The sequence below is a fragment of the Epinephelus lanceolatus genome, chromosome 11 (assembly GCF_041903045.1).
Source record: "Epinephelus lanceolatus isolate andai-2023 chromosome 11, ASM4190304v1, whole genome shotgun sequence".
In the NCBI taxonomy this organism is placed as follows: Eukaryota; Metazoa; Chordata; class Actinopteri; order Perciformes; family Serranidae; genus Epinephelus; species Epinephelus lanceolatus.
In genome coordinates, this window is record NC_135744.1 from 17686797 (window position 1) to 17711157 (window position 24361).

The following is a 24361-nucleotide window of genomic DNA, read 5'->3' on the forward strand; positions in this document are numbered from 1 at the left end:
CTGATCTATCTTCCAACACGATGCAAAAATGGCATTAGCAACATTATTTCTGGCTAAACAATGATATGTCATTCTTTGTGATTTAATGTTCTTGTTTTGGTCCAGATAAAGTTTGTGGATAATTTTTTGTTTTGGCCCTTTACCACTGAGAATGAAGCGTCTCGAAAACTCTCTTCAAAGATGATAACATCTGAAAACACAGTCTTGCATCGCAGTGAAGCAACAATTGTAACCATACACCTTTCTTTTACCTCCCGCTGTCTGTGTGATCACTGACATTGTGTTAAAATATACCTTATCACATGATCCAGGTGTTGTCAGAGTGTGAAAAATACATTCAAATGCAAAATAATTCTCTACAGAGAGAGCCCCAGGGGAGAGACGATCACACCAAACTTGAGGTGTTTGTTAACCTTTATTTCTATTAGCGTATTCCTTTATGTCTGAACACAAAGCGTTTGGGACGCTGTCATTTTTTGCAGTAACTTCATCCAGCACCCCTCTTTTCAGGTCTCCATCATGTCTGTCTTCTTGGTACTGCCTTCGACTTTCACTGTCCCACATCAGAAAGATACCAGCATAAATATGTTAACATTTTTTTGTTAAACTGTTCTGATAAGTGGGTGAGCTGAATGTACTTGTTTTATATGACGTAGTGGCAGGATTTGAATCCCAGACCAGGACACACAGAAAGTGAAGCCTGACAAGACATGACTCCTCTCCTCAGCTCCCTCAGCTCAGCAGTAACAGACTGGTTGTTCTGAGCGGGTGTGAATGTGTGGGACCATAAGAGGATGAAGCAGAGTGTTCAGTTCACGCTCACTCAGCCTTCACAGGTTAAAAATAGATCTTTAAAAATGTGGAGATTGGCCTGTTTGAAGCCCAGAGACTGATCCTCTAGTGGACGGCTGCAGAAAAACTCCACGACAAACCAAACTCTGAGTTTTGGCCTCATTAGCTGATGTTTCCTTTTGGGGATTTTTAGGTTTAACGATTATTTTCATCACTGATTCTGTGAAAGATAAGAGTGACAAAACTTAAAAGGTGTGTAGATGAGAAAGAGATCAGAGTTCAATATGAGCGTGGTCCGAGAAAGGGTGCCAGAGGTAGGGGGATAGCAAGTTAGGAAGGGGCAGTTGACCTTTATGACACTTTATGCTGCTGGCTCACAAGTGTAGAGATCATAATGAGGGCTGAGTTTGACGATGGGCTTGGTCTGAGCAGGAGCGCTTTAAGCGGGATTTATACTTGTGTGTCAGCTCTTTGCAGACCCTACGCACTCGGCCTACGCCGTTGTGAGCATTTACACTTGTGCGGTGGTGTGTCTGTGTCACTCTGCAGTCACACCTCCAAAACACTAGTCAGCGGCGGGGTTTCTATGAAGTGCTGTAAAGTTTAGTGGATTCAAAACACACATTAAACACACATTAAACATGGCTTAATGGAGACAATTTAAAACAAGTACACAAATCAGCTTCAATTTAACTCGCAGCATTCACAGACAAACACCTGTCTTTATCTGGACATATTTTCCCCACAAATACAACAATACAATACAAATACTAACGTCATTAGCACAAGCCTATGGCATTTTACATTGTATAAATTAGCCTAGCAGCTAGCAGACTTTTCCTCGACTCATATGAAGCCAGGGACAACAGCAACATTTAACAAAGGTAGCGTTACAAAATTTGGCTCCATTACAACTCACAAGGTTCACTGACAAAACAACTGTCTTGTACTAAACAGGTTTTCCAAAGAAATACAACATGCTAACGTTATTAGCACAAGCCTTTGGCATATTACATTGTATAAATTAGGACAAGCGGAGATTTCCTCTGCTCATATGAAGCCAGGATAAATCACGCACAAGACTTAAAATACTATTTTAGTGGAGGCTTTATTGTCTTCACAATTTATTGTTTCTTATCTGTGAAATTAAAGTAAATAAAAGCTTCTTTTCCACTGAGGGAAATGGTTTCAGCTTACAAAAATAAACAGGAGGTCTGTGTCGCTGCAACGTGTAGTTACATTTCTGGGGAGGTGCATGTCAGGCTATGGCGTAGGGTACGGCGTTGATTGGATGCAGAAGTATAAATCCCGCTTTACGCCCCTGGCCGACATTTGCTAAGATAAATCACAGATCGTTATATTTTTATTTAATATAGAAACTTGCCCAGTATTTAAGTGTAATCAGCAAACATACCAAATAATTACACACAAAATATAATGCCCATGTTCTCCACCAGAGGGAGCTTTTTTAAAATGTTTTTATTTCCAAACTTTCTAGTGTAAATCAATAAAGATCTAAACATCTGCTCACAGAAGCATACTTATTGCTACAGAAAAAGTCGCATATAGAAACTGATTACATCTACGATACATTTGAAGCTCATTTGAATGCATCTTTGCTTGATTCGGCACAGCTCCGAGTGAATTAGCATTCAAACTACTTCTAAAAAGTCAGTCAGTGTGAACACAAGTTTAGAGCATTGGCTACCTTCCATTTGAAACAGGAACATTGGATATTGCTTGTTGCTGATTGTCACTCATCTGATTATGTTGTCTTTCAGCTGAGCAGGGTCATAGAAAGGTTTGCGGTTTCCTCGACTCAGTGGTGACGCCATGTTGGTGAAAAGGTCCTATCTCTGTCCGTCTTTTTTTTTTTTTTTTCAGTCCTCTACATCCCTCTCTACCCCCACCCTGACTTCCTGTGGTGGGATCAGAGGCTGACAGGGTCACACCCACCCCACCCTTTTTTATTCCTGGAACTCCACAGTGGGACCCCTCCTCTGGGGAAAAGCTCTCACACACACACACACACACACACACATACTCTTGTCACTCCTCATTTACACACACACAACATGTGCATATACACTCCGGCTCTCACTATCACTGCTCATTAGTGCTGCTTTCTCCACACACATGCACACACACACACTCCCGGCCCCTTCGCTGTTACTCCTTCCTCTTGACTGCCTCGTCTGCCAGCAGATGTGGATCAAGTCGGATTTGCAAAAGATTCTCAGTATTTGCTTCGTCCTGTTCTCAGTGGTGGAATGGGTGTGGTTTGTATGCTGAGGCACGGCTACAGAAAGTTCAGACGCCTTAAAATTTCAATTTAGCATGTTTTTACTGTGATTTACTGCTTACGTGGCTCCGTGTGAACTCCACCCAGCTGGAGCACCAGATTAGGTTAAAACAAACGCTAAGGAATTGTTTGCAAATCCATTTCGATCCAGGTCTGGCCACAGCACTTAGCTCCTACGATCTAAAACCTTTTGAGCAGATGTACACTGGACTCTGCTTACTTGTCTTAGCACTTTTATGACTTGTGAGTGTTTTGTTTACAGAGTTTAAGGCCTTGGGTTGTGACAGAATATCAGATATTCTGTTTTTACTCTGAAAGTGTTGCTTCATTTGTGTGAGATAAGCTGACATGAAGAAATCAAGTGAAAACAAAAAGTAATCACAAATCGTTTTCCACATATCGAACACTCGCCCCAGTGTTGGTTTGAAAGGTGGCTGTAGAAAGTTGGTTGTTTCCTCAAAGCCGCTGCTGGAGCTTTGCCCTTCAGCTGTGCCGTCTGCAGCCTTCAGTTCTTCCCAGCAGACAAAAACAAATCCTCCCTCCTTAAAACTGTCTGACACTCACCTAAAAATGTCAACAATGATGCTTTCACGACTTAAAGAGGTGCTTCGTATCATGTCTGGCACTCATGAACCAAATCTAATTTATTTGTGAAATTCCCCCCACAAACCTGTGAGCTCCGCCACTTTCTTAGTTTCCATGTGACCAACAACAGCCAACAACTGTTTGCATTTTCTCTGTTGGGTGACCTTACAGCTTAATTAGAAGAAGGTGATGAGGACAACTGAATTCATTCAGGATTGTTGTGATTATTGAGGGCGAGCCATTCTTATTCATGCTAAAATTGAGCAGGCAGGTTCAACATAAAAGGCAGGGAGGAAGTGGCCAATCATAGAGGAGAACAGATGATAGTGAGGCCAGCAGAGGCGAACAGTATGAAAACATGCTGGAACAACCACCTTTAAAACAGAACTGAAAACAAGGTAAAGGACAAAAGTTAATTTGTAGGAACATATTTATCAGAGCACCTTCAGAATTCAGGATGTTTGATTGATGCCCTCTCCACTCTAAAGCCCTTTCTAAATAGGAATTGTGCAAATTAGCAGGAAAGCCCAATCAGTCTTTTTTCAGCATTGGCAGTATAAAAGCAAAATCGGGGAGTGCGGCAAAATGCCGCCTACCTACTTTTGTTCATACAGAATGCGCCTTTTTCGGGGCAATGGGGGGCGTGAGCAAGTAACAAAACGTGTAGCTCAGCATGTGGTGTAAACAGTGACATGGGAGGGAAGCTGCGGCTGGTCAGTCCTTTGGCAATTCTCTCATAAGTCGGCCTGTTCCTCACCGTCCCCGTCATCTTACGGTTAATGGCCTCTTTGTTTGCGAGGGCAAGGAGGGCGCGCAATTCCTTGTCTCCCCAGTTGCTCATCTTTACAGTGTGTTAAGTTTTTTTTTCCCTCTTGCTACTAGCTGCTCATTCCTGCTATCAGCTGTTTCCTGTTTATCCACCGCCACGTGCGTCATCAACAGCTCCTCCCACAAGTCATCAACAGCCCCTCCCGTGACGGAAGGGCGTCTTGTTCTTTTTAAACTAAAAAGGTTCCGCCAATATACTCTACGAGGCGGAAAATTGGGCGCCTCAGATCAACTCGCCAATCCGGCTCTGTGTGTCTAAACGCTCGCAGCTTGCCGGCAAAACGGCCCAACATTCGCTGAAAATCTGGCAGTGTAAAAGGAGCTTAACTCTACAGACCAGTGTTTCTCAAATGGTGTGCCGTCATGCCAATCCAGCCAATCAGATCAGAGTTCATCCTGAACATTTGTTGAATGTTGGTGCCAAATGGCAGCTCTGCAAAACCTAGGTCACCCTCAGTGTTTTAGCTGGTTGAAAAAATGATAGCGGACTTTTTAAAATTTTGTACAAGAGGAAGGAAGGAGGAGGATGGAACGGGAAGTACAAGATACTTAGTTTCATGTCTGGTGTAGTTACAGAGCCTGGCTGTGTGTGGGTTGCCAGTTGGGGGGGAAGGTGTGGCATGGGGCTGCCTTTACCTTTGTTTAGAGACACAGAGGGGGCTCTGTCCCATTACAATGGCACCGACTGAGAGACCAGCGTGTGTCCTCTGTGTGTGTGGGAGGGGTGGTGCTTGCAGCCACACCCTGACTGATTGGCTGTGGCCACACCTCACTGTGGAATCCACTGGAGCTGGGTCACATGTCGGCCCTGCAACAGTCTCAGTGTGCAGTCGCAGGCAGAACAAAACAGTAAACAGCATAATAGACAAAAACACTTTGTCACTGGAGGAAAGTCCAGTGATTACGTCTTTATTAGGCTGACCTGGATTTTTTTTCATGCAGCACTGGATTGGGGATAAAGAAAGAAAGTATACAGAACAGTAAGTACTTTTACTCTAGTACTTTATTGAATACAGTAACTAAACTTTTATAACAGATAACATGTCCATGGTTTTACTGTTAAAACTTTTGCTTAAGAAAAATACAAAATGCTGAACTTATAATTGGGTGTCACTTGACTGTTTTATTACACGTGGAGTCAGTACCTCACGTCCTTACAGTAGATGGCAGACCTACATAGCACTACATTCACCAAGACAGACAGCAGGATGCACAGCAGCGTCGTGGCTGCAGACAGGAAGTAGAGACCTAGTTTGTGTTTCAGTGTCTACTGCACCGTGAGAAAGATAGAAGTCATTTCACTGTCACTTCCTGTTTGAAGCCCGCTCACATAGGATGTCATGGTCAATACTAAGCCATGGTGGATCAATCAGTGCGATCATCCTTTGGTGTGTCCAGGTTCAACCACGCCTTCATTCTGAGCCCCAACCATATGTTTCAGCTTGTGTTATACCACGTCAGGCTCACAGTTCAGGCTCTTAAACTTAAAGACGTAAAGCTCAAGTGTGGACGTGCTGATGTGACAAAGTCTGATTTCTTTTCAAAACCACAAGTCGAAAAAATTCCACTGAAACGCCAGCTGTGACCGTGTTCACATCAGCAACAGCTGACAGCAAAGGGGAAGAAGAAAAAAAGGAGGGGAAGTCATCTTTTTTACAACTTCCTCTCGTGTGGGTCAGCGGTGTTCAAACTGTAGGTCACGACCCAGCGGTGGGTCGCAGCGTGGAGACAAGTGGGGCAACAAAAGCCAAATTAATCAGGTGATCTGATTTCGTGTGTCATGGTTTAAATTGATTGTCTTGTTGCTTTTGTGTGGGGAAGACTGAAGTTCAGTTATTCTGCAGTTTTAAATCACCTTCATAAAGCGGTAGATCGACTGAAAATGAACTGACAGCGATTTCTGTAACAGAATATTTATTTTAGACAGTTTTCAGTCGAGCTCTGATTCCGTCCTAGATTTTTGACTTTTTCTTTTCTGATTTCAATGACTATACAGGCAGTTTTAATATCAAACTAATTTTTGATATGGTTGCCTGTGTTTCAACAACATTTAACATTTGTGAACTTTGGCGTATTTTCTTACGTGTATAAAAAAGCAATTGTAGATTAAAAATAGCTGTAGGTCACGACCCAGCGGTGGGTCACAGTGTGGAGACAAGTGGGGCAACAAAAGCTGAATTAATCAGTTGATTTCATATGTCACAATTTAAATTGATTGTCTTGCTGTTTTTGTGTGGGGAAGACTGAAATTACAAAGTTCAAAGTTATTCTGCACCTTCAGTAATCAATAAATAGAGTTGTAGATTGAGAGAAAATGAATCGTCAGCGGAAAGTACAGAAAAAAGTGTATTAGCAGTGGCGCAGAAACAGTGGTGCTACACTTAACTATACACTGAAGTCACATAATGCTGGGATCCAGAGAGAAACCTTTAAGTAGATGATTATAATGTAAATATTCGCCACTGTTCACCCAGCTATATACAGGAGCACTGCTAATTCTCAGATAGAGTTGTAGTACATGTAGATGTCTGAGAAAGGAAGTGGACATGGAGAGAAAATGGAGACAGAAAATAAGAGAAGGGGTGTGTGTATTAGTAGCAGTGTATGTGTGTGTGTTGAGTCCCTCTGCTTCGGCACTCCCCACACCTCTCTCTCTCTTTCTGTGTGTGTGTGTGTGTCGCTCACTCGGCTTCCAGAAAAGGGTGTGTCCGCCTGCCTGCCGCTGAAAGGGAGGGAGGGGTCAGTTCACGGCTACTCCTCCCTGCTCTCTCTCACTGCCTCTGTTATTTCTCTTTCGCTCTCATTCCCTCACTGGCAGCCTCAGGATTAGGCCTTTTGTCTCTCTGCCTCTTTGTCTCTCTCTTTGCCTTTAATTTTCTATCTTTTTTTATTTTTTTAAACAGAGTGTGTGTCAGTGTGTGTGTGTTTTTACCCCCCTCTTCTGGCTGATTTTTGAGGAGGTGGTTTCATTAGACAGCTTTGAGAGCAGAGGTAATGCTTGTAGTCAGGCTTCATTTCCCTTCCAAACTCTAGCATGCCATTTCCTGTCCTCTCCTACCTGTCTTCCTCCCCCTCTTCCTCCCCTACTGCCTTCTTATTTGTACTCTTCCTTTTTCACATTTTGCTTCCTCTTCTCTTGCTTCCTTAATTTTCTCCCCCACCCACTTTACTCCTCATTCCTTCTTCAAATCCTTTGGCCAATCCCCTCCTTTCACCCTCTCCCCCTGGCCTGGAAGTTTTGGCTTTTTTTTTTTACATTGTTCTCACCCTTCCTCCCCTGTTTTTCTCTTCCATCCCCCCCTTTCATCCTCAACTACCCCCCTTATCACCTCCTCTCTTCCCCTCCTAAACCCCCGTCTTCTCTTTTCCTACTTTCTACCCTTCTATTTGTCAATGATCCCTCTCACCTTCTGTCTCTTCTTCTTCTCCTCCTCAGTGCCAGTCGACTCCTAAGCAGAAGAAGAGTGCTGTCGGCGCCCAGAAGAAGCAGAGGAGCCCGGCCAAGCACAGCACCCTGACCCAGCAGCAACAGCCGCCGTCGTCATCATCACCGCCGCCGCCGGTATCCCCGGTGGAGGAGGAGAAGGAGGAGGAGCCGGTGACCAGGCCTCGGCCGCCACAGGAGGAAGAGGAGGAGGAAGCAGGCGAGGAGGAGCGAGAGGAAGTGGCGACACAGTCTGTGAAGAAGAAGAAGGAGGAGGAAGAGCAGGAGGAGGCAGAGGGGGGCGAGACAGTCATGCCCTCTGTACAGATCAAACCAGAGCCAGAGGAGATGGAGTGCACGGTGAGGAGGGGGTGACAGGGTGGATGGAGGTGATTGGTTGATTGATTCGAAGAGGCTGAAGGGCATGTGTGTGAAGAAGCAGAAGGATTGGTAGGCAGATAGGTGGATGGGAGTCAGGTGGGTGTGGGAAGGTGCGGCCGCCGCCTACTCGCTTCGCTCACGATCAGGCATGTTTGATCACGTCAAGTTCACACTCAGGATTAAAATCAGACAGACGCTGGAGGAGGATTTTATTGTGTTTATACTTTTCTTGGCATCAACAAGATTTACAAATGAGTCAGTGATTAACTGAGTATTAATTTGTCAAATTATACAAATCTTACCTCCCTTAGTGTTCCAACTTTGGGGAATCCAGGTTTGATCTTGGCAGCCAAATGTAAATCATAGCCATGACCTTTATTTCACACCAACACCTAATAATACAGATCTCTGTAGATGAGTCAGAAGCAAGCCGAATTCATATCTCTCAACTATAAAGAGTAGTTCTGATTTATTACAACCTGGGTCCTATTTGGTGGTTTCGACCATCACTCATTTCTGTAATAATATTAGCAGGCTTACCCACTTAATTGCTGTAATCTAGGAACACGGCAAGATCGCTACAGGCTACACCAATGAGCAACTTCTGGGGTTGAACCAGGGAGTAAATGTGGGAGTGCCAGAAACTGCAGTTCTTCGAATGGCCACTTGAGGCTGGCTCCAAAAGCGAGTCAATCCCCATAGACCCCCAGCAGAACTTTACAGCAGAAACAAACATAAGCCCCTTTTCCACCGCAAGAACTTTTATCAACTGCCCGGGATTTTGAAAAACCTCCGTGCGTTTCCACCAAAATTACCCGGGTAAAAAACTTTCCCTCAGCCCCAATTTACCCGGGAAAGATGATCTAGTAGGGGGATAGGACTTTCAGATTACCCATAATTCTTGAGGGGTGGGGCTGTGTGCCGAGGAACACTGATCAGTGGAGCACACATGCAGCGTTCCACATTTCCTGGTACGGGCAGCCACTGCAAACTGTATTACATTTCTACAAGCTTCACTTTGTTTGTGTTTTGATTAAGGATGAGTACCGAAACTCGGTACTAAATTAGCCCCGGGGCTAAATTATCAAAGACTGTTGTATTGATAAGGGCTAACAGTATCGGTCCTTCTGTGCCAGCGCTGAACTCGAGTTGAGCAGCTACGCTCATTACTGTAAGTGACATTAAACCTTAGCAAGTAAGAAGCCAATACTTTATCAATACATGTGTTCAGCAGCATGAACATGTAAACATGTAGACAGTGATATTCAATATGCTCCGTCCACAGTCTCTCATCCACCGTCACTAACTTTATGTCTTACACAAGGACAGCGCGCTAGTTCAGCTGATAGTGAATTGTTACTAATAAGGTCAAATGACAGCTGTCTGTATGTAGACTAACTTAGTTTGACACTTATCTTAAAACACTTTTAAACTTAGCTGCTGGCTGAGACAAACAGCCCCAACTCTCTACACCAGCATGTAATCAGCCAAACTGGCGGACCCAAATACAGGGCACATGCCGAATCATCTACGTTATCACGCTAATTTGAATAAATTTTCCGGAACTTTGAGGTGAGGTGGAAACGCAAACCACACAGATTACCAGGAATTCTTTTACCCAGGTAAACAAATTCCTCGTAATAAAAGTTCGTGGTACAAAAAATAGTTTTGGTCTATATGGCTAATTTCCACATTCGTGAAAACTGTAAGGGGTGGAGCTAAAAAAATCCAAGTTGGCGCTTCAAAACAGGAGTCCACAAACCAGTGGGTGACATCACGGTCGCTACATCCACTATATTTATACAGGAAAAGTGCTAAACGCAAGAAACAAGACTGTCGAGGCTGTAATTGTAGCTAAACATATTTGGTAGAGAAAACAAACATGAGTAGTGAAATAATTACCCAGATAGTTAGGTTTAAACTTCCATCACAGCTGACTTCCTGTGTCAAAGCTGACCTACCATATGCACAGTAGTTTTGCATACACGTTTCCTGTGTGAGGAGGGATGATTACTGACATTTCAAATGTGCTCAGTTTCACTTTAACCTCCAGATGAAGTGGTTAAGATGATTTGGTTAAAGGTATATGCTTGGTTACAACCTGTCTAATCATGTGACTGCTTGTGTCTTGTGACAGCACAACTGATATAACAGGCAGAACTACAAAACTCAAGTGGTAATGAATTTTCCTGTTTCTTGATGAGCATTGTCTTAGAATTTAACAATGAATACACGGACCTGGAATAAATTCACAGTAGAGGTAGATGTGAATCGATCAAGAAGCAAAGGTTTAAGCTGAGGTTTAGACCAAAGACGGCCCTGTGTTAAAAAGTATGCGAGGAACTGTTTTGGAGGCCATGTGTTGTTTGGAGTGCCAGCGAGATGATGAAATACAATACAGGAAGTCCAGTTTGAGTAACAGATTAATACATTTGAAGGCTTAGCAGAAGCAGTTTATTATTCTACGAGGAAGGATTTTACAACTCAGCAGAGTTAGCATTACAGCAGTCCTTTCATAATTGTCATTGCCATGATCACTGAGTAAACCGTAGAACTACAGCTCTCACATTACAAAATAATCCACCAGGAGTGTGTACTTGTACATATCCAAAATTATGCAGGGTGACATCGTCTGAAATTGCAGCAAAAGTTGCGGCTGTTTTACCGTTTTGTGTTTGTCTGAACCTCCGCTGCATCAGTGCTGTCTGAACACGACCCAACTGAGGTCGGATAGTGATCAGCTTTATTTGGCTTCTTGGGTACTTGACGAAGGTCCATGACCAAAATGTCAATAACAAACTAAGTGCTTACAGTATGTGAGAATTCAAAATTTCTTTCACTTTCAAGCTTTGAAAGCTCCTGCACTCTTTTCAATGTCAGAGATACTTTGACATGGGTGTAGAATGTGAGTTCTACATCTGTAGGACTTTTTATCTCCTCACCTGCACCACAATGCTCAGTATTCGGTGTAAACATGTTAACGATAACTTTCTGATATCTCTCCTGAGCACATATGTTTGTACAAGGCCTGGTATAGTTCTGTGGTTTTAGAAGTAATGTGTTCTTTGTTGATGACAACTCCCAGGTAGTTATGAAAAGTCAACACTGAGTTTCTATAACAACTCAAAACATTTTCTAAACTCTTCTTCTTGAACTTAACTCATGTCTTTCTTGTCATATTTTGAGTGTGTTAAAAGGTGCCCTCAAAACTGGGTGATTTGTGATTTTCATCCTACTGAAAAAGCAGTGATATCTCTTAACGTCACGAACTTAGAATAAGCAGGAATTCCATTTTGGAAACATTATTGGATGGAGGGAGTCTTCCTCTCTCCCGCAGAGGATGTAGAGGAGCAATCGAAGGGGAATGAACTGAGTTAAATGGAAACTGTGGGTAGTGGATTGGTGGGTGGAGCACAGAATGAGGGATGAATTGGTGATAGATGGAGATCTGTGGATGGAATGAAGGAAGTGCGTGAGCAAAATTGATGGAGGAGTGCCTGGAGGGGTGGGGGAGTTTCACAGGCACATTAGGAGGGGTGGGTCGGATGATTGGCTGATGGTTGCGATGAAGGTCAGGAGCGTCAGATGCTTTGGCTTTCTTGAAAAGTAGAAATTGTGGTAATGTATGATCCTTTGGTGCAGTTTGAGTTTCTGTTTGTTTAGGTATGGTAGCTATCACAACACATGCCAGTTGCCCAACTCTTCATCTTCTTCTTCTTCTTCTGCTGTTGCTTATTCCAAACAAACCAGAGTCATAAACCATATCACTTCCTGTGCCGAACTACCTCCCACTGAGTTTTCATATCAGAAAAAAACAATGGTTTATTTACTTGTAAAACCTGCCTCAGTTTTCCAGAGCCCAGGGTGACGTCGTCAGATAGCTTTGTTAGCCTGTTAGACAATTTTCAAGAGACCAGATCTGAGAAGCTGTTTGGAATTCTTGCTTGAAGAATGATTAATCCATCGACTTTGATTTTGATGTTTGCACAATGGTAGTGTTACGAGTGAGACAGCAAACCTTTGACAGCAGGTTCAGCTGTCACAGAGACCAGTAGGAAATCTCTGGAAAGGGAAAATGAATGAGAAACACCCTCATTGTCCTCAGCAACTGCTGCTGCTGGAGAACCTTTGAGCAAAGCATTTAACCCCCTGTAACTCTGAATGAATGAATGAATGAATGAATGAATGGAGCTATGTGGAAAAAGCTTGTGTACTGTCTGGGTATCTAAAGATGATGATGAGTCTTTCTGCTCTGTGGATATGATGTCAGGACAGTGAGGGAATAGGAAGCGCAGGTTGTCCTGGCGGCGGCTAGAAAGGATTGATGGATGGATCAAAACATGTAGAAAGTCATTAAACACACTTTACAAATAGACAATTACTCTTACTCGGTGTTGACATTTGTGGTTCTGCATTTAAAGCAGCAATGATGACCTTTTGTTTGTTTTAATCCTGAGTGACTTTCAGGGAGAGTATCGACAGAGCAACCTCCATGAAACAAATAGTGAGGAGGTCAGAGGTCACAGCAGCGCCAAAGCACCCTGACAACACACTGTGAATAATTTTGAGGAGAAAAGCTCTTGAAAAGAAGCTCCTCCAAGGGTTATCATGCATTTCCCCTCAGCGGACCAGCAGTTTTATTTCAGGATCAAACTAATTTGTCCAACTGGCTGCTGATAAATTAAACTGATTCGGAGGGCAGAGCTGCATCTTTTCCTTTATGACCTACACTCCCCCGCTTCAGGGAAGACCCGTATCTTTCAGTAAACATGACAAAGTGTGCAGTTCGAGCCTTTAAATCATGGCCAGAAGGCGTTTTAGACATGACAAATAACATGGCAAAAGACTTCAACTTTAAGGTTATTATGACCCCACTGCTGCATAAACTTGTGTCTTCCATACCAGTGAAGTGTTAGTCAACCCCCTACATACTGTATATGTCTGTAATACTGTTTTTGTTTGGTTTCAGTCCGTGTTTAGTAGATGACATTTTTGAGAAATTTGCAGCATTTGTAGCTACACTTGGGACCCTGATGTTTTGGCATTGTTATGAGCTGTTTTAGTTGTTTTACTTTGATAACTGAAATCTCACAGTGCCCAAAAATTCCCAGAACTCTTCTAATACGTCATTTATTTTGCACTTTTGGCCAAATCTAATAACAGACATCTAATGACCTTTTTGTTCTTGACCTGCTATGTTAACATTAATTACTGATGTAAACAACAGTGTTGGGGTGTAACTAGTTATTAGGGGTGAATGTATTAACACACAGTCACCAAGTATCAGTATTTTATCATATAAATGATAAATATTGCAAATACAAATTAACCTTTTGGAAGCCAACTAGAGTAATAGCATCACTTGGTTTTATCAGTCCATTAGTTTTGCTGCAATAAAAATGATTGAAGTCAGATGAACAGACTGAAAACTATCTAATTAGATAAAACAGATGTTGGTTCAAGTTTTCTTTGGGGACATAATTTGCAGTTGGAAAAGGTAATAAATTGCATTATATCACAATATACGTTATCGCAGAACTCAGTATATTGCAAGATATTTAAAATTGCAATAATATTGTATCATGATGTATCGTGATAATATCGTATCGTGAGGCCTCTGGTGATTCCTACCCCAACTCATTACATGTGTAATGTAATTAAATTACAAAATAAATGTAACTGTAATCTGTTAGTCATTAAAAAAAATAAGTTGTTAGTACAGATACAGATAATTTTGTTGGTTAAACAGATACAGATAATCCTGTACACGCTTTTCCATAGTAATTGAATTACAGTTACCAGTTACCAAATGTTGGCAATTTCAAAAGGGTTACACCTGAATATATTCTCTGCTGTAAAAAGCTTATATGTAGAATAAAACAATTAATAATTCTGTTGTTTGCATTTTTTTTGCTGAACGGGAATCACTTCCTTTGGCATATTTCCTGACAACGTGGGCCAACAAAGCCATTGGGACAAATTTGGCGCTTGTATACTTATGTTTTTATAATTTTTAAACTTTATTGCCCTGTTTAAACATTTGTTAAAAAAGTAATGAAAAAGCAATCATATATAATTCATTACATTACTCATTACATTTTAATAGGGTAACTAGTAATCCGTAGCCTATTACATATAACAAATAACCTTCCTAAGAATGGTAAACAAACATTAAACAGCACCGGAAAACGTTCATCAGTAAAATGTTGTTATGAGTTTGTTTTCTCCAGTGCCTTGTCTTGAAATGGTAGCTCCTTTGTTTACATTTTAATTTTGGATTATACCTTCTGGAAAGTAAATTCTCTATCATTAGATGCTAACATTATTCGGTCTACCTCTTGTCTTCCACAAGGCCACATTATGTTCTTTAAACTGTCTTTAGTGATGCATGGTTACCTGGCTATTAGTAGAAACAAAGCTACTACTTACAGCTCTTCTTTACGAGTGTTTTCCAGCTGGCTGGTTGCTATTTTTCATTATGATTAAGGAGACAATGGTTATTGGTGGCTAGACTTTCTGAATGCTGATTAAATATAATCATAAGTAATAAAATCTTTGGGAGTGTTTGCATGTCACCCTGGCTGTGTTGGCAGCGCAGGCATGTTGCTACACCTTTGACATTTCTCCCTTAAGTGTTAAGCTGATAGGTAGGTCCCTGCACCCTGTTATAATCGGAGACAGACGAGGGTATAGAATAAAGGGCATGAGCAGTAATGATAAGGCGAGGCCCGTCGGGAGTCACAGGCACGCTATAGCAGCCATTAACCCAGCCTACATACTGAGGAAGAAGGGAAGGGTGTTGCCAGCTGGATGGGGTGGAGGATGGGTGAGGTATGAAGAGAGGAAGCTGTAGGAAGTGCAAAAATGAAGAGAGGGAAGAGAAGATAGGGAGAGCAAAAGAAACAATCTGGCGGCGAGGAGACAGATGAGGAAATGGAGAGTGCAGATGGAGAGATCGAAGGGAAGGTGGAGAAGGAGGTGGAGAGGGTGTGGACAGTCAGATAAGGAAAGGTTGCACTGCAACATTATGACTACCATCCATTTTGTCCTCCTCTGTGTTGTCTTCAGTGTTGTCCCAGTTGACTTTGAACAGCCAGCAGCAAGGAGATGCAAACAGAGGCTAGCTGCTCCCATTGGTTTTCATTAGAAAAGCTAACAGCGCTAACAGCCTTTTTAATGAAACTTTAAGGCAGGTGGAGGGATTTTTTTTTGTTTGTGGCCAAAGAAAAATCAATTTAAAAAGGTCGATGTAGTATACTGGGTTTCTGGGAGATTGGCTCGGCAATGACAACACACACACACACACACACACACATCTAAGGTGAATCTTAGGTGAATATTTCAGGTATATTCATCCACCTTAGAAGTATTTGTAATTTTTTTTTCCCATTTACTGCCTTCGCTCATGGAAAAACTAGACCTCACAAATCCTCGGGCCACTGTGAATCTATATGGATCAAAAATGAAGAATATTTTCATTCCACTATTCACATTTTCTACAATTTCACTCCCTAGAAGCTGCAATAATTATGGCGTTTTAGATTTTAACTCTTCACCCCACCTACAGTAATGGCAGCAGTGCAATCTTCAACAGATCTAACTCAAAATGTTCTTCCTGCCACGTCAAATTCGGCCACACAGTACAAGAAATCCCCCAGTCTGTAGTTCTCCATAAAAGTGTAGAATGAGATTTGCCTTGGTGATGGTATGTGAGAATGTGGGATAGGCAGGATTGGCTCTATTAGCAGGGAGTGGTATTTTTGGGAGGAGAGAGGAAACACGCAGGACAGGAAACCGGCTATTCTTTATCCTCAGCTCGGCATCTGTACCTTTCAATCCAGTCAGAATTTGGCAACATCAAGTAGAAATTATGCTCCTAGGTCACATGGTCACATGGTCAGGTCAAGTTCCCAGTGTCCCCAGTCTTCATTTAGGTTAAAGATTGGTTTAGGCATGTGTTGGTTATGGTTGAGGTTAGGCTGATCCTCCAAGGTATGAATATTTGTGGAGAGTTGTCAAAAGTGAATTGAAATGTGTGCGGATACACAAGTCAAAGAATTAATTGAATGGTGAATGAATAGTTCGTAACAGTGAAATGAGCCCTCTGTGTCACCTTTGCTGAGGCGATCAAATAAATGTACTTCACCCGCGAAGACTCATTTAGCAGATGAAAGGAGATCATATTCAGTTACACTTTGTCAGTATCACATTCATGAGCAGGTTGAGGGTTTCCACTTCAAGTGGTTGTCCTTGCAGTTCAAATTTATTCTTTTATTTGCTGGTTGTTTTGGTGGCATTTACCTGTTCTGTTCCCCTCATCTTTTATCCAGCATGAGACCAGCTGATGATCCAGGAAAGAAAGGTTTTGATATGGCTGTTAGTCAGCCAGTCAGCAACTACACAGCCGTTAATTTGATTTGATTGGATCTGCTCTCGCTGCAGTGGTCAACATGTTTACAAAAACAAAGAAAGAACCCATTTTTTTAATGTTGTGGTTCATTTTATTGATTTTATGAACGACACATATCGAAAATCTAAAGTCATGTATTAGCCAGTCCGCTGATGCCCCACTGTTGTTTTACATTGCACTGACCACATCTGTAAAATTTCCGTTAAAAACTTCTGTTATCAAGGAAACAGGCCAAAGTTGCAAAATACTGATGATACACAACCTGCTCAGTCATTATTTACAACAGACATTGCTCTCACTGATGACTCCAGTTATATGAAAAGGCCAGTTCCATGTTGCCCCTGGCTCTATGATGATTGGGTTTGTGTTTCAGTACAGCCTGATACAAACTTTACCTGTTTTTTTTCCCATTTAAGTTTTTTTTTCCCATTTAAGCATTTCAATACACTGCTTTTAGCAACTCATATCACAGTAAAATCTCAATTATGCAGACGACACCAGCTTATACGTAGCTCTGTCTTGTGAGTGACAAGTACAATATATTCTTTTTAACTTTTTTTTTTTTTTTTATAGTGGCACAGTCATGTGACAACAAAAACAGAATGAAAATGTAACACCTCGAGTAAAATTTAACTCTAAAGGGGCCACACAGTTGTTTTTTTCTCATTTTTGTTGCTTTCAATTACAGAATTTTCAAGCGTCTTTCCTAAAGAATTAAAGATGCAAATGGAATTTATTAAGTGTTCCCTGCATCCTGTATTGTTAAATATTTACATGCTTAATATCCAGTGTCTTTAAACCGCACTGAATATAGTGGTAGTTTATGTCACATTATGGCAATACCTATCTAAAATTCCAAAAATATGGATTGATAAAAACATTGCAGGAAGAACAGGTTTATGTGCAGCTTCAAAAGTTATTTGTCATGTTTCCAGTGAGTTCAGTTATTCATTTTTATTGATCGTCTCAGTTGATCATTTATTTAGCCAAACAGAGGAACTGACTGCCAGATAATGTACAAAAAGTGAGGGTGTGAAGGAAGTGGTGGGTGCAGAGATGGATCTATACTTCAACCCCACAAGAGCCAAACACCTGCCGCTAGAAAATAAACTCCTGATTTTAAACCTCTAACATTTCAGAGAAAAAGCAGAATTTGTCAGCATGTTCTCATGAGGCTGTGAGGGGTTGGTGAGGTGGGGGAGGGGTCTGGTAGAGCTCTATGTGTGTGTGTGTGTGTGTGTGTTGTGTTGTGGCATGGTGTGGTTTGGGTTAGTGAAGGGTGGGGGCTGGGTGGAGTACTATTGCGTAAGGCATCATTAAGCAGAGGGTGTGTGCGTGTGCGTGTGTGTGTTGACCACACCTCTGTGGCTGTTTCGAACAGAGGGGAATGGAGTTTCCTGTCCAAAGATAAAGTCTCCAGGAAGGAGGTCCTCTTGGTATTCACTCTACTGGGAGCCTACAACCACTTAAACGCCTCACATTCTACATAATCTGTTGTTTTAACTCAAATTCACTATTATCACTTTGACACACCGCAATACTGACAAGACTATACAACAAACCTCAAAACGCATGCTGGTTCAACTTGTGATAGTTGCTCAATCTCCGTCAAGATATGTGTAGCCTAAGAAGGCCCACAACCAATGATTATTTTCATTTTCAACGAAACCTATTATTTTCTCAATTAGATCGTTTTTCTGTTGATCGACTGAGCAGTTACTCAACTAATCGCATTGTGCAACTACTGTTAATTGATTTAAGAGAATGTAATTGATGCACATCAGTATGGATGCTTGAGAGAACCTGAACGACCACCTAATGTAACACGTGATGATCCGATGTACTGGATTTTCAGCCCAGTCTCACTCCCAACTTGGGTGGTGAATGGGTTAAACAAAGTGTGGACTTTCACCTGGGAGCCTGCTGTTTGTGTTAAACCAAAAGTCCATTATTAGTTATTTTAATAACAACGCAGTGTGTTAGTATGTGTGGCTTACTATGCTAGTGATGCCTATCACATGATATTACATTACAATTGAAATAAACATACTTATTTTTAGCCAAACCATGATGTTTTTTCGGATGTACTGGATTTTCAAACTGGTTTCACTCCAAACTTGCCAAATACCGATGCTTGGTCAGTGGCTCTTGGCATTAGACATCGATACACTGAGGCACCCTTTAGAAGTGGCATATGACACATGGGGCAGTGGTATTTTTTGATGCTCCTTGTAACCACTGTAGTATAAAGAACAAGAAAGTCTACATAGGATGGGTTGGAGGTGAATGGGTCAAACAAACCCTGGACTTTAACCTGGGAGCCTGATGTTTGTGTCCTGTGTGAAACCAAAAGTCAGTTGGGAAAAGGATGGAACAGGAGACATCCGCACATCGATGTAATTGGGCTGGAAAATCAGGAAAAGGTGTCTCCTCTGCCGTCCTGTCTTGTTTGTCCATTGAACTGACTTATCCAAGACAAACTTTTTGTTGCCCAAAGTAGGCGCATTTTCATAGCAGCCCTAAGAACTTTTGCCAAAACCTAAGAAAGTAAACCGGCTCTATGCATGTAATGAGCAGAAACTGTACGTTTCATGTGAAACCAGATGTTAATTTTGAAAAGACACAATGCATGTTACAAGTGTAAATTGAAACACTGTTCCTGTGTGTCCAAAACTGATGCAGGAGGAGTACCTAAGGCATAATATTTTTGTAGGACCACTGACTAAGCGTTGGTATTTAACGAGTTGTGAGTGACAACGTGTTTAGATTTCGGACCCCTTGAAGAATAGCCGGTGCCATTGGAATCAGCAAATGGGAATCATTTTAAACACAAAAGGAATTTTCAGGGTTTTGCTGTTAATTTGCTGTCGGCTTCTCCTGTGTGCCTGCTGTACAATTTGTTCACTGACAGATCTGGACACATGGAGTGCCACGACAGTTCCAACGAGAATGAGAATGCTGTGGTCTTTACATTAATGGTTGTGGACATAGTGCACATACTGCAGCATGCACAGACCAATGCTGGACTTTTTGCTGGTTGACAATTTGGCAGTAGTTTTGGAAAGAGAAAAAAAGCTCAGATTTCAGGAGAGAACATTTCTGGTAGGGCTGGGCAATTAATCGAAAATTAACAGACATTCAGAACCTTTTTTTTTTTTTACATTCTCTTAATACCTTCCCCACTGTGTGTGTGTTCAAGTAGTGTACCCTTAAAAATGTACTACTTAGTTTGTAGTCATGTGACGATGCCCCATCCTGTTCGCGACCTGGAAGCAACATGGAGAAGAACTCAAACACTGAGCTAACTGAGCAACTTGAGCAGCTTGTACCAAAGAGAAATGCCGTGTCTTTTAGGGTTAGGGTTTCATGAAGACAACACCAAACTGAAAAAAATCAAGTGTAAACACTGCGGAAAAGCCATTTCACCGGTCAAAGGTAATACCGCCAATCTGTTTCAGCACTTGGAGCACAATCACGTGACCGAATATTTAAAGTCCACGGCTTAAAAAAAAGAAGCGTCCAACAATTAGTGCCTCCACAATGCAGCTCTCGATATCACAAGCATTCACAAAGGTTGCACAATATTCAAGATATAGAAATATTCAATAGATAACGATAAACAGTTTATCTGCGTGCGTTTCCTTCAATTATTTTAAATCACAAGATAAGACATACCCTTCGTTAGCTACAATAGTTGAGCATATTTATAGTACAGATCTTCTCAGTGAACTATACGGGCAAAAAACAGAAACAAAATCATCGTTCAGTAATCGTAATGCAGGTAAAGTGTTCATTTAATTGTGATGTTGATTTGAGGTCATATCGCCAAACTCTAATATCTGGTACCCTGAATACCATTTGAAAGATACCTACATTGTTCATGAGCAGTATGAGGTGCCTTGCTCAAGAACAGTTTGGCCGTAGGTTGTTGTAGGCTGAGAAGACGAGAGGTGGTGACGAAAAGTTAAAGGGTAGTTGGTTCATACTAATTAACTAGTGTTTATGAGTGTTAGAACAAGGTCAAAGGTCATTTTGCGGCCTTGTTATGTCTTTACAGCAAAACTTAAGAGATTCCCTCGCTTTATTTGTAACTCTTAAACACAGACACACAGACACACATACACACAGACGTACACGCACACACGCCTTTATCTCATCTCATCTCTTTCCCCCGCCATCGTTCTTCTTCTACTTTCTCTTTCAAACTCTCACACTTGTCTCTCTTTCTCTCCCCCCTTTCTTTCTCTCGCTCTCTAGCCCTAATAGGATATGTCGAGGGAGGCTCTGCTTCCGCTCGCCCCGTCACCATGGCAACCGCGGCTCTGGCGGGAGTTGCCGAAAAGACTGTGTAGCCTGACCCCTCCCCGCCTCACTCCCTCCTCACTCCTCCTCTTCCTCCTCCACCTTTCCAAACCAGCCTCACTCTCTCTGTTTCTCTACCTCTCTCCCTGCCCCCCCCCCTTGCTGCTTCAGCCAAAGGCGAACACACACACACACACACACACACACTGAATACCTGCCAGCAAGGCACAGTGAATAGCCCTGTAATCTCTCCCTCTCCCTCTCTCTCTCTCTCTCTCTCTCTCTGATATACACAAAAATACACACACACACAAACACACAATGAGGCCCTCTGTGCGTGTGTGTGTCACTGATGTATGCACATAAACAAGTCAGTTGTCCTCCAGCAAACAGGAGCACTCATGCACAAAGACAGGCCACAACACACACACACAAACACAGTCACACAGAGTCACACACATGTACACACACTCTTATTACTTCCCGTGTGTTTGTGTGTGTGTGTGTGTGTGTGTGTGTGTGTGTGTGTGTGAGAGAGAGCATGAGACATCAGAGGTTAGAGGCCTATTTGCTGTGCTTTTGCCAGGAGGGCTTTGCTAGCTTGAGTGTTAGTCAGTGTGTGTGTGTGTGTGCATGGAATTGTGTGTGTGTGTGTGTGTGTGTGTGTGTGTGTATGGTTGAGCATTCAGTCCATTCAAAGGACAGCACATTCACAATTTTGGGATGCAGAGAGAGAGAGAGAGAGAGAAAGAGAGAGAGAGAGAGAGAGACAGAGATGATGTGGGGGGAGAAAGAGGAATGCAGTGCAGATATTGGACTGATGCAGCTCCCTCTGCTGGTGCAGGATGATGATGTCATTGTTGGCAGCCCACTTCCTCCACAGTGGAGCTTCCAGGAAGTAGAAACAGCTTCACTGATTGGGACAGGAAGCACATACGACTGTTGTGGTTGCGTGTGTGCGTTTTCTTTTTTTTTTTTTTTTTTATGACAAACCGAGTAAGGTGGTATTTTTAGAGGATGGCTGATGTGTAAGACTGAAGGAGTGTACTATGAAATGAAGCAAATACACAAGCATATAGGTCAGTTCTGTGTATTGATACAGTCAAGGCTACAGCTCTAGAGCGTTGTTGTTGGACAGCTTCTCCTGTTTGTCGAGAGATTGCTGTAGTGTTAAGCTGCTGGTGCGCTTCAACAGAAGTGCTTGTCGGATGGCCGAATAGCCTCAGGAACTGACAATCTGACATTCAAACGCACTTCACGCTGTGATTAGTTTGAACTGCTCTCTGTCTTCACAACACAAACATAATGGCGACACTTGAAGTGGTAATATATTTGGTATGGTAGAAAATGAGGCAGTGGTAACAGTCTGAGATTGATTTCAAGTTTCTGCCATTGTTGTTGTTCTCTGAGTTTGCTGCTGACATTACTTGACATTGTGATACTCTGCCTCCATTGTTCATGTGCTTTACTGGGGGGGGGGGTACCTTCCTCCTGACTTCAACACAGAAAAAGATACTATTTACTAGTATACTACTACACTATTAAAGAAAATATGCGCAATTAGAGAGCAAGGCCGGAATTAGCAAGAATATATATTCTAGGGGATGTGCAAAGTCTCACAGTTTCAAAGAATAAAGAGTGTGTCATGTCAAGAGATACTCGTCCCAAAGATATGTATTAATTTAATGTCTTTTGAAAATGTATTGCAGATAAAGCATAAAAAAGGCAGTTAAGGTTGTTGGGATCCCTGATGATTCTCCTGGCCTTACTCTTGTGTCCCTGTCAGGACACTCTTGGTGGTGCACAAGTAGAAAATCATCAGGAACGGGAGACACAGAATTTCCTCAGTCTCTGCCTTGCCTTTCCCATAACTGAGTCAGTATGCAGCGCCCAGGTCAGACTCTCTGTGATGTGGACACCAAGGTACTAGGTGCAGAGGACCTCTTGATATCAAGGGGAATGTAGTTCCTTCTCGCTTCTTGCCAAAGTCAACACATCTCCTTATTTTTGCTGACGTTCAGGAGTAGGTTGTTGTCCTGACACCAGGTTCATCCCAGATCAATGAGCTTTGTGATGAGCCTGGAGGGAAATATGGTGTTCAGCACTGTGCTTAACTATATCAGAGGCTAGAACTCACTAGTGTCTGGTCTCTTCCTGCAGTAAATTCATCATGCTTCAATGTGTCATGAATTAGCTTTGTCATATGACACGATCAGTAAATGTCTTCCTGTTAAGAGTGCATTTGGTCTACTCAGCTCTAAAATTAGGATGTTATTCAACCAAGTGGGGTGAGATAAATTCACCTGGTTCCAACACAAACAGTCTGTTTCCTGAATTAAAGTGAGGCATCGCGTGGGCTGACGTTGTCTGTAACGACCATTCATGGTGTTGAAAGTCTTGCTGCCAGGACACTGAGCCAAGATGTTTGTGGTTTTCATTTATGGAACTGGTGATTTTGAAATAGGTCAATAGATTGTTCTCAACAGCAGTTTTTTGTTTCATCACCCTCAACAGTATCCATCAGGAGGGAGATTAAAGAAATGCAACAGCTGTAATCAGATTTTATCTTTGAATTTCTTTTATTTTATTGGTCTTTATTATATGCAGTGTATGCTTGGTTATGAAGCCGACGCTTTGCTCACTGAAAGCTTGTTTTTCAGACAAGGAAGGGAAGTTGTAATACTTTGTTAATCAACTGGAAAGAGGACAGGAGGACTGACATGTTCTACAGGAATATCTGGAGACATTGTTGATATATGAGTGATTCAGAGGTGTCAACTGAAGACCGGAATGATGAGCCGTGTGCTTTGTCTTGTCTTCTTTGACCTGTGAACTATAACGAGACTCTCTCACAGCTGGATGCAACAAGTTTAGGCACATTCTTACACAGGGAAGCCTGCAGGAAAACACAGGGAAAGAATCATAAAGAATGTCAAGAGAGAAGTTGTTGTGCCACCGAGAAATGTAAATTGCCACAGTTTAGCCTAATTACCAAAATACACAATGTAGTAGTATCAAAGCTACCAGTTGTAAGCTTTTTAAATATTTCAGCATCTTCACTTTCAGCTAAGTCTGATTCATGACCTTGATCTTATATTATCTGCCATCACTTCTGTCAGGTATGGTGACATCTTATACAGAGTCTTCAGTGATGAGATTCAAGGAGTGGAGACAGACTTTTGCAACTGAATGAGTGGATGGGGCGTTGTATCACAAGTAGACAGGTTTCAAACAAGTCCAGTTTAGCCCGGTTACATAAACTACTTACTTGGAAGTGAAAACCAAGGTGAACAATAAAAGCATCTACATTAGTTTGTTGCAGAGCTCTGTGCCTCCA

The 24361-nt window shown here is 42.0% G+C and overlaps 1 protein-coding gene across 2 annotated transcripts in view; it reads left to right on the top strand.

Annotated features, from left to right (window-relative positions):
* klf8 (Kruppel like factor 8) overlaps positions 1-24361 on the top strand; it is an 86988-nt gene that overhangs the window by 35375 nt on the left and 27252 nt on the right. For both annotated transcript variants that reach the window (XM_033649292.2, XM_033649284.2), the window contains exon 2: positions 7944-8291. In XM_033649292.2, the coding sequence (XP_033505183.2) occupies positions 7944-8291 (348 nt within the window). The remainder of the gene's footprint in view (positions 1-7943; positions 8292-24361) is intronic.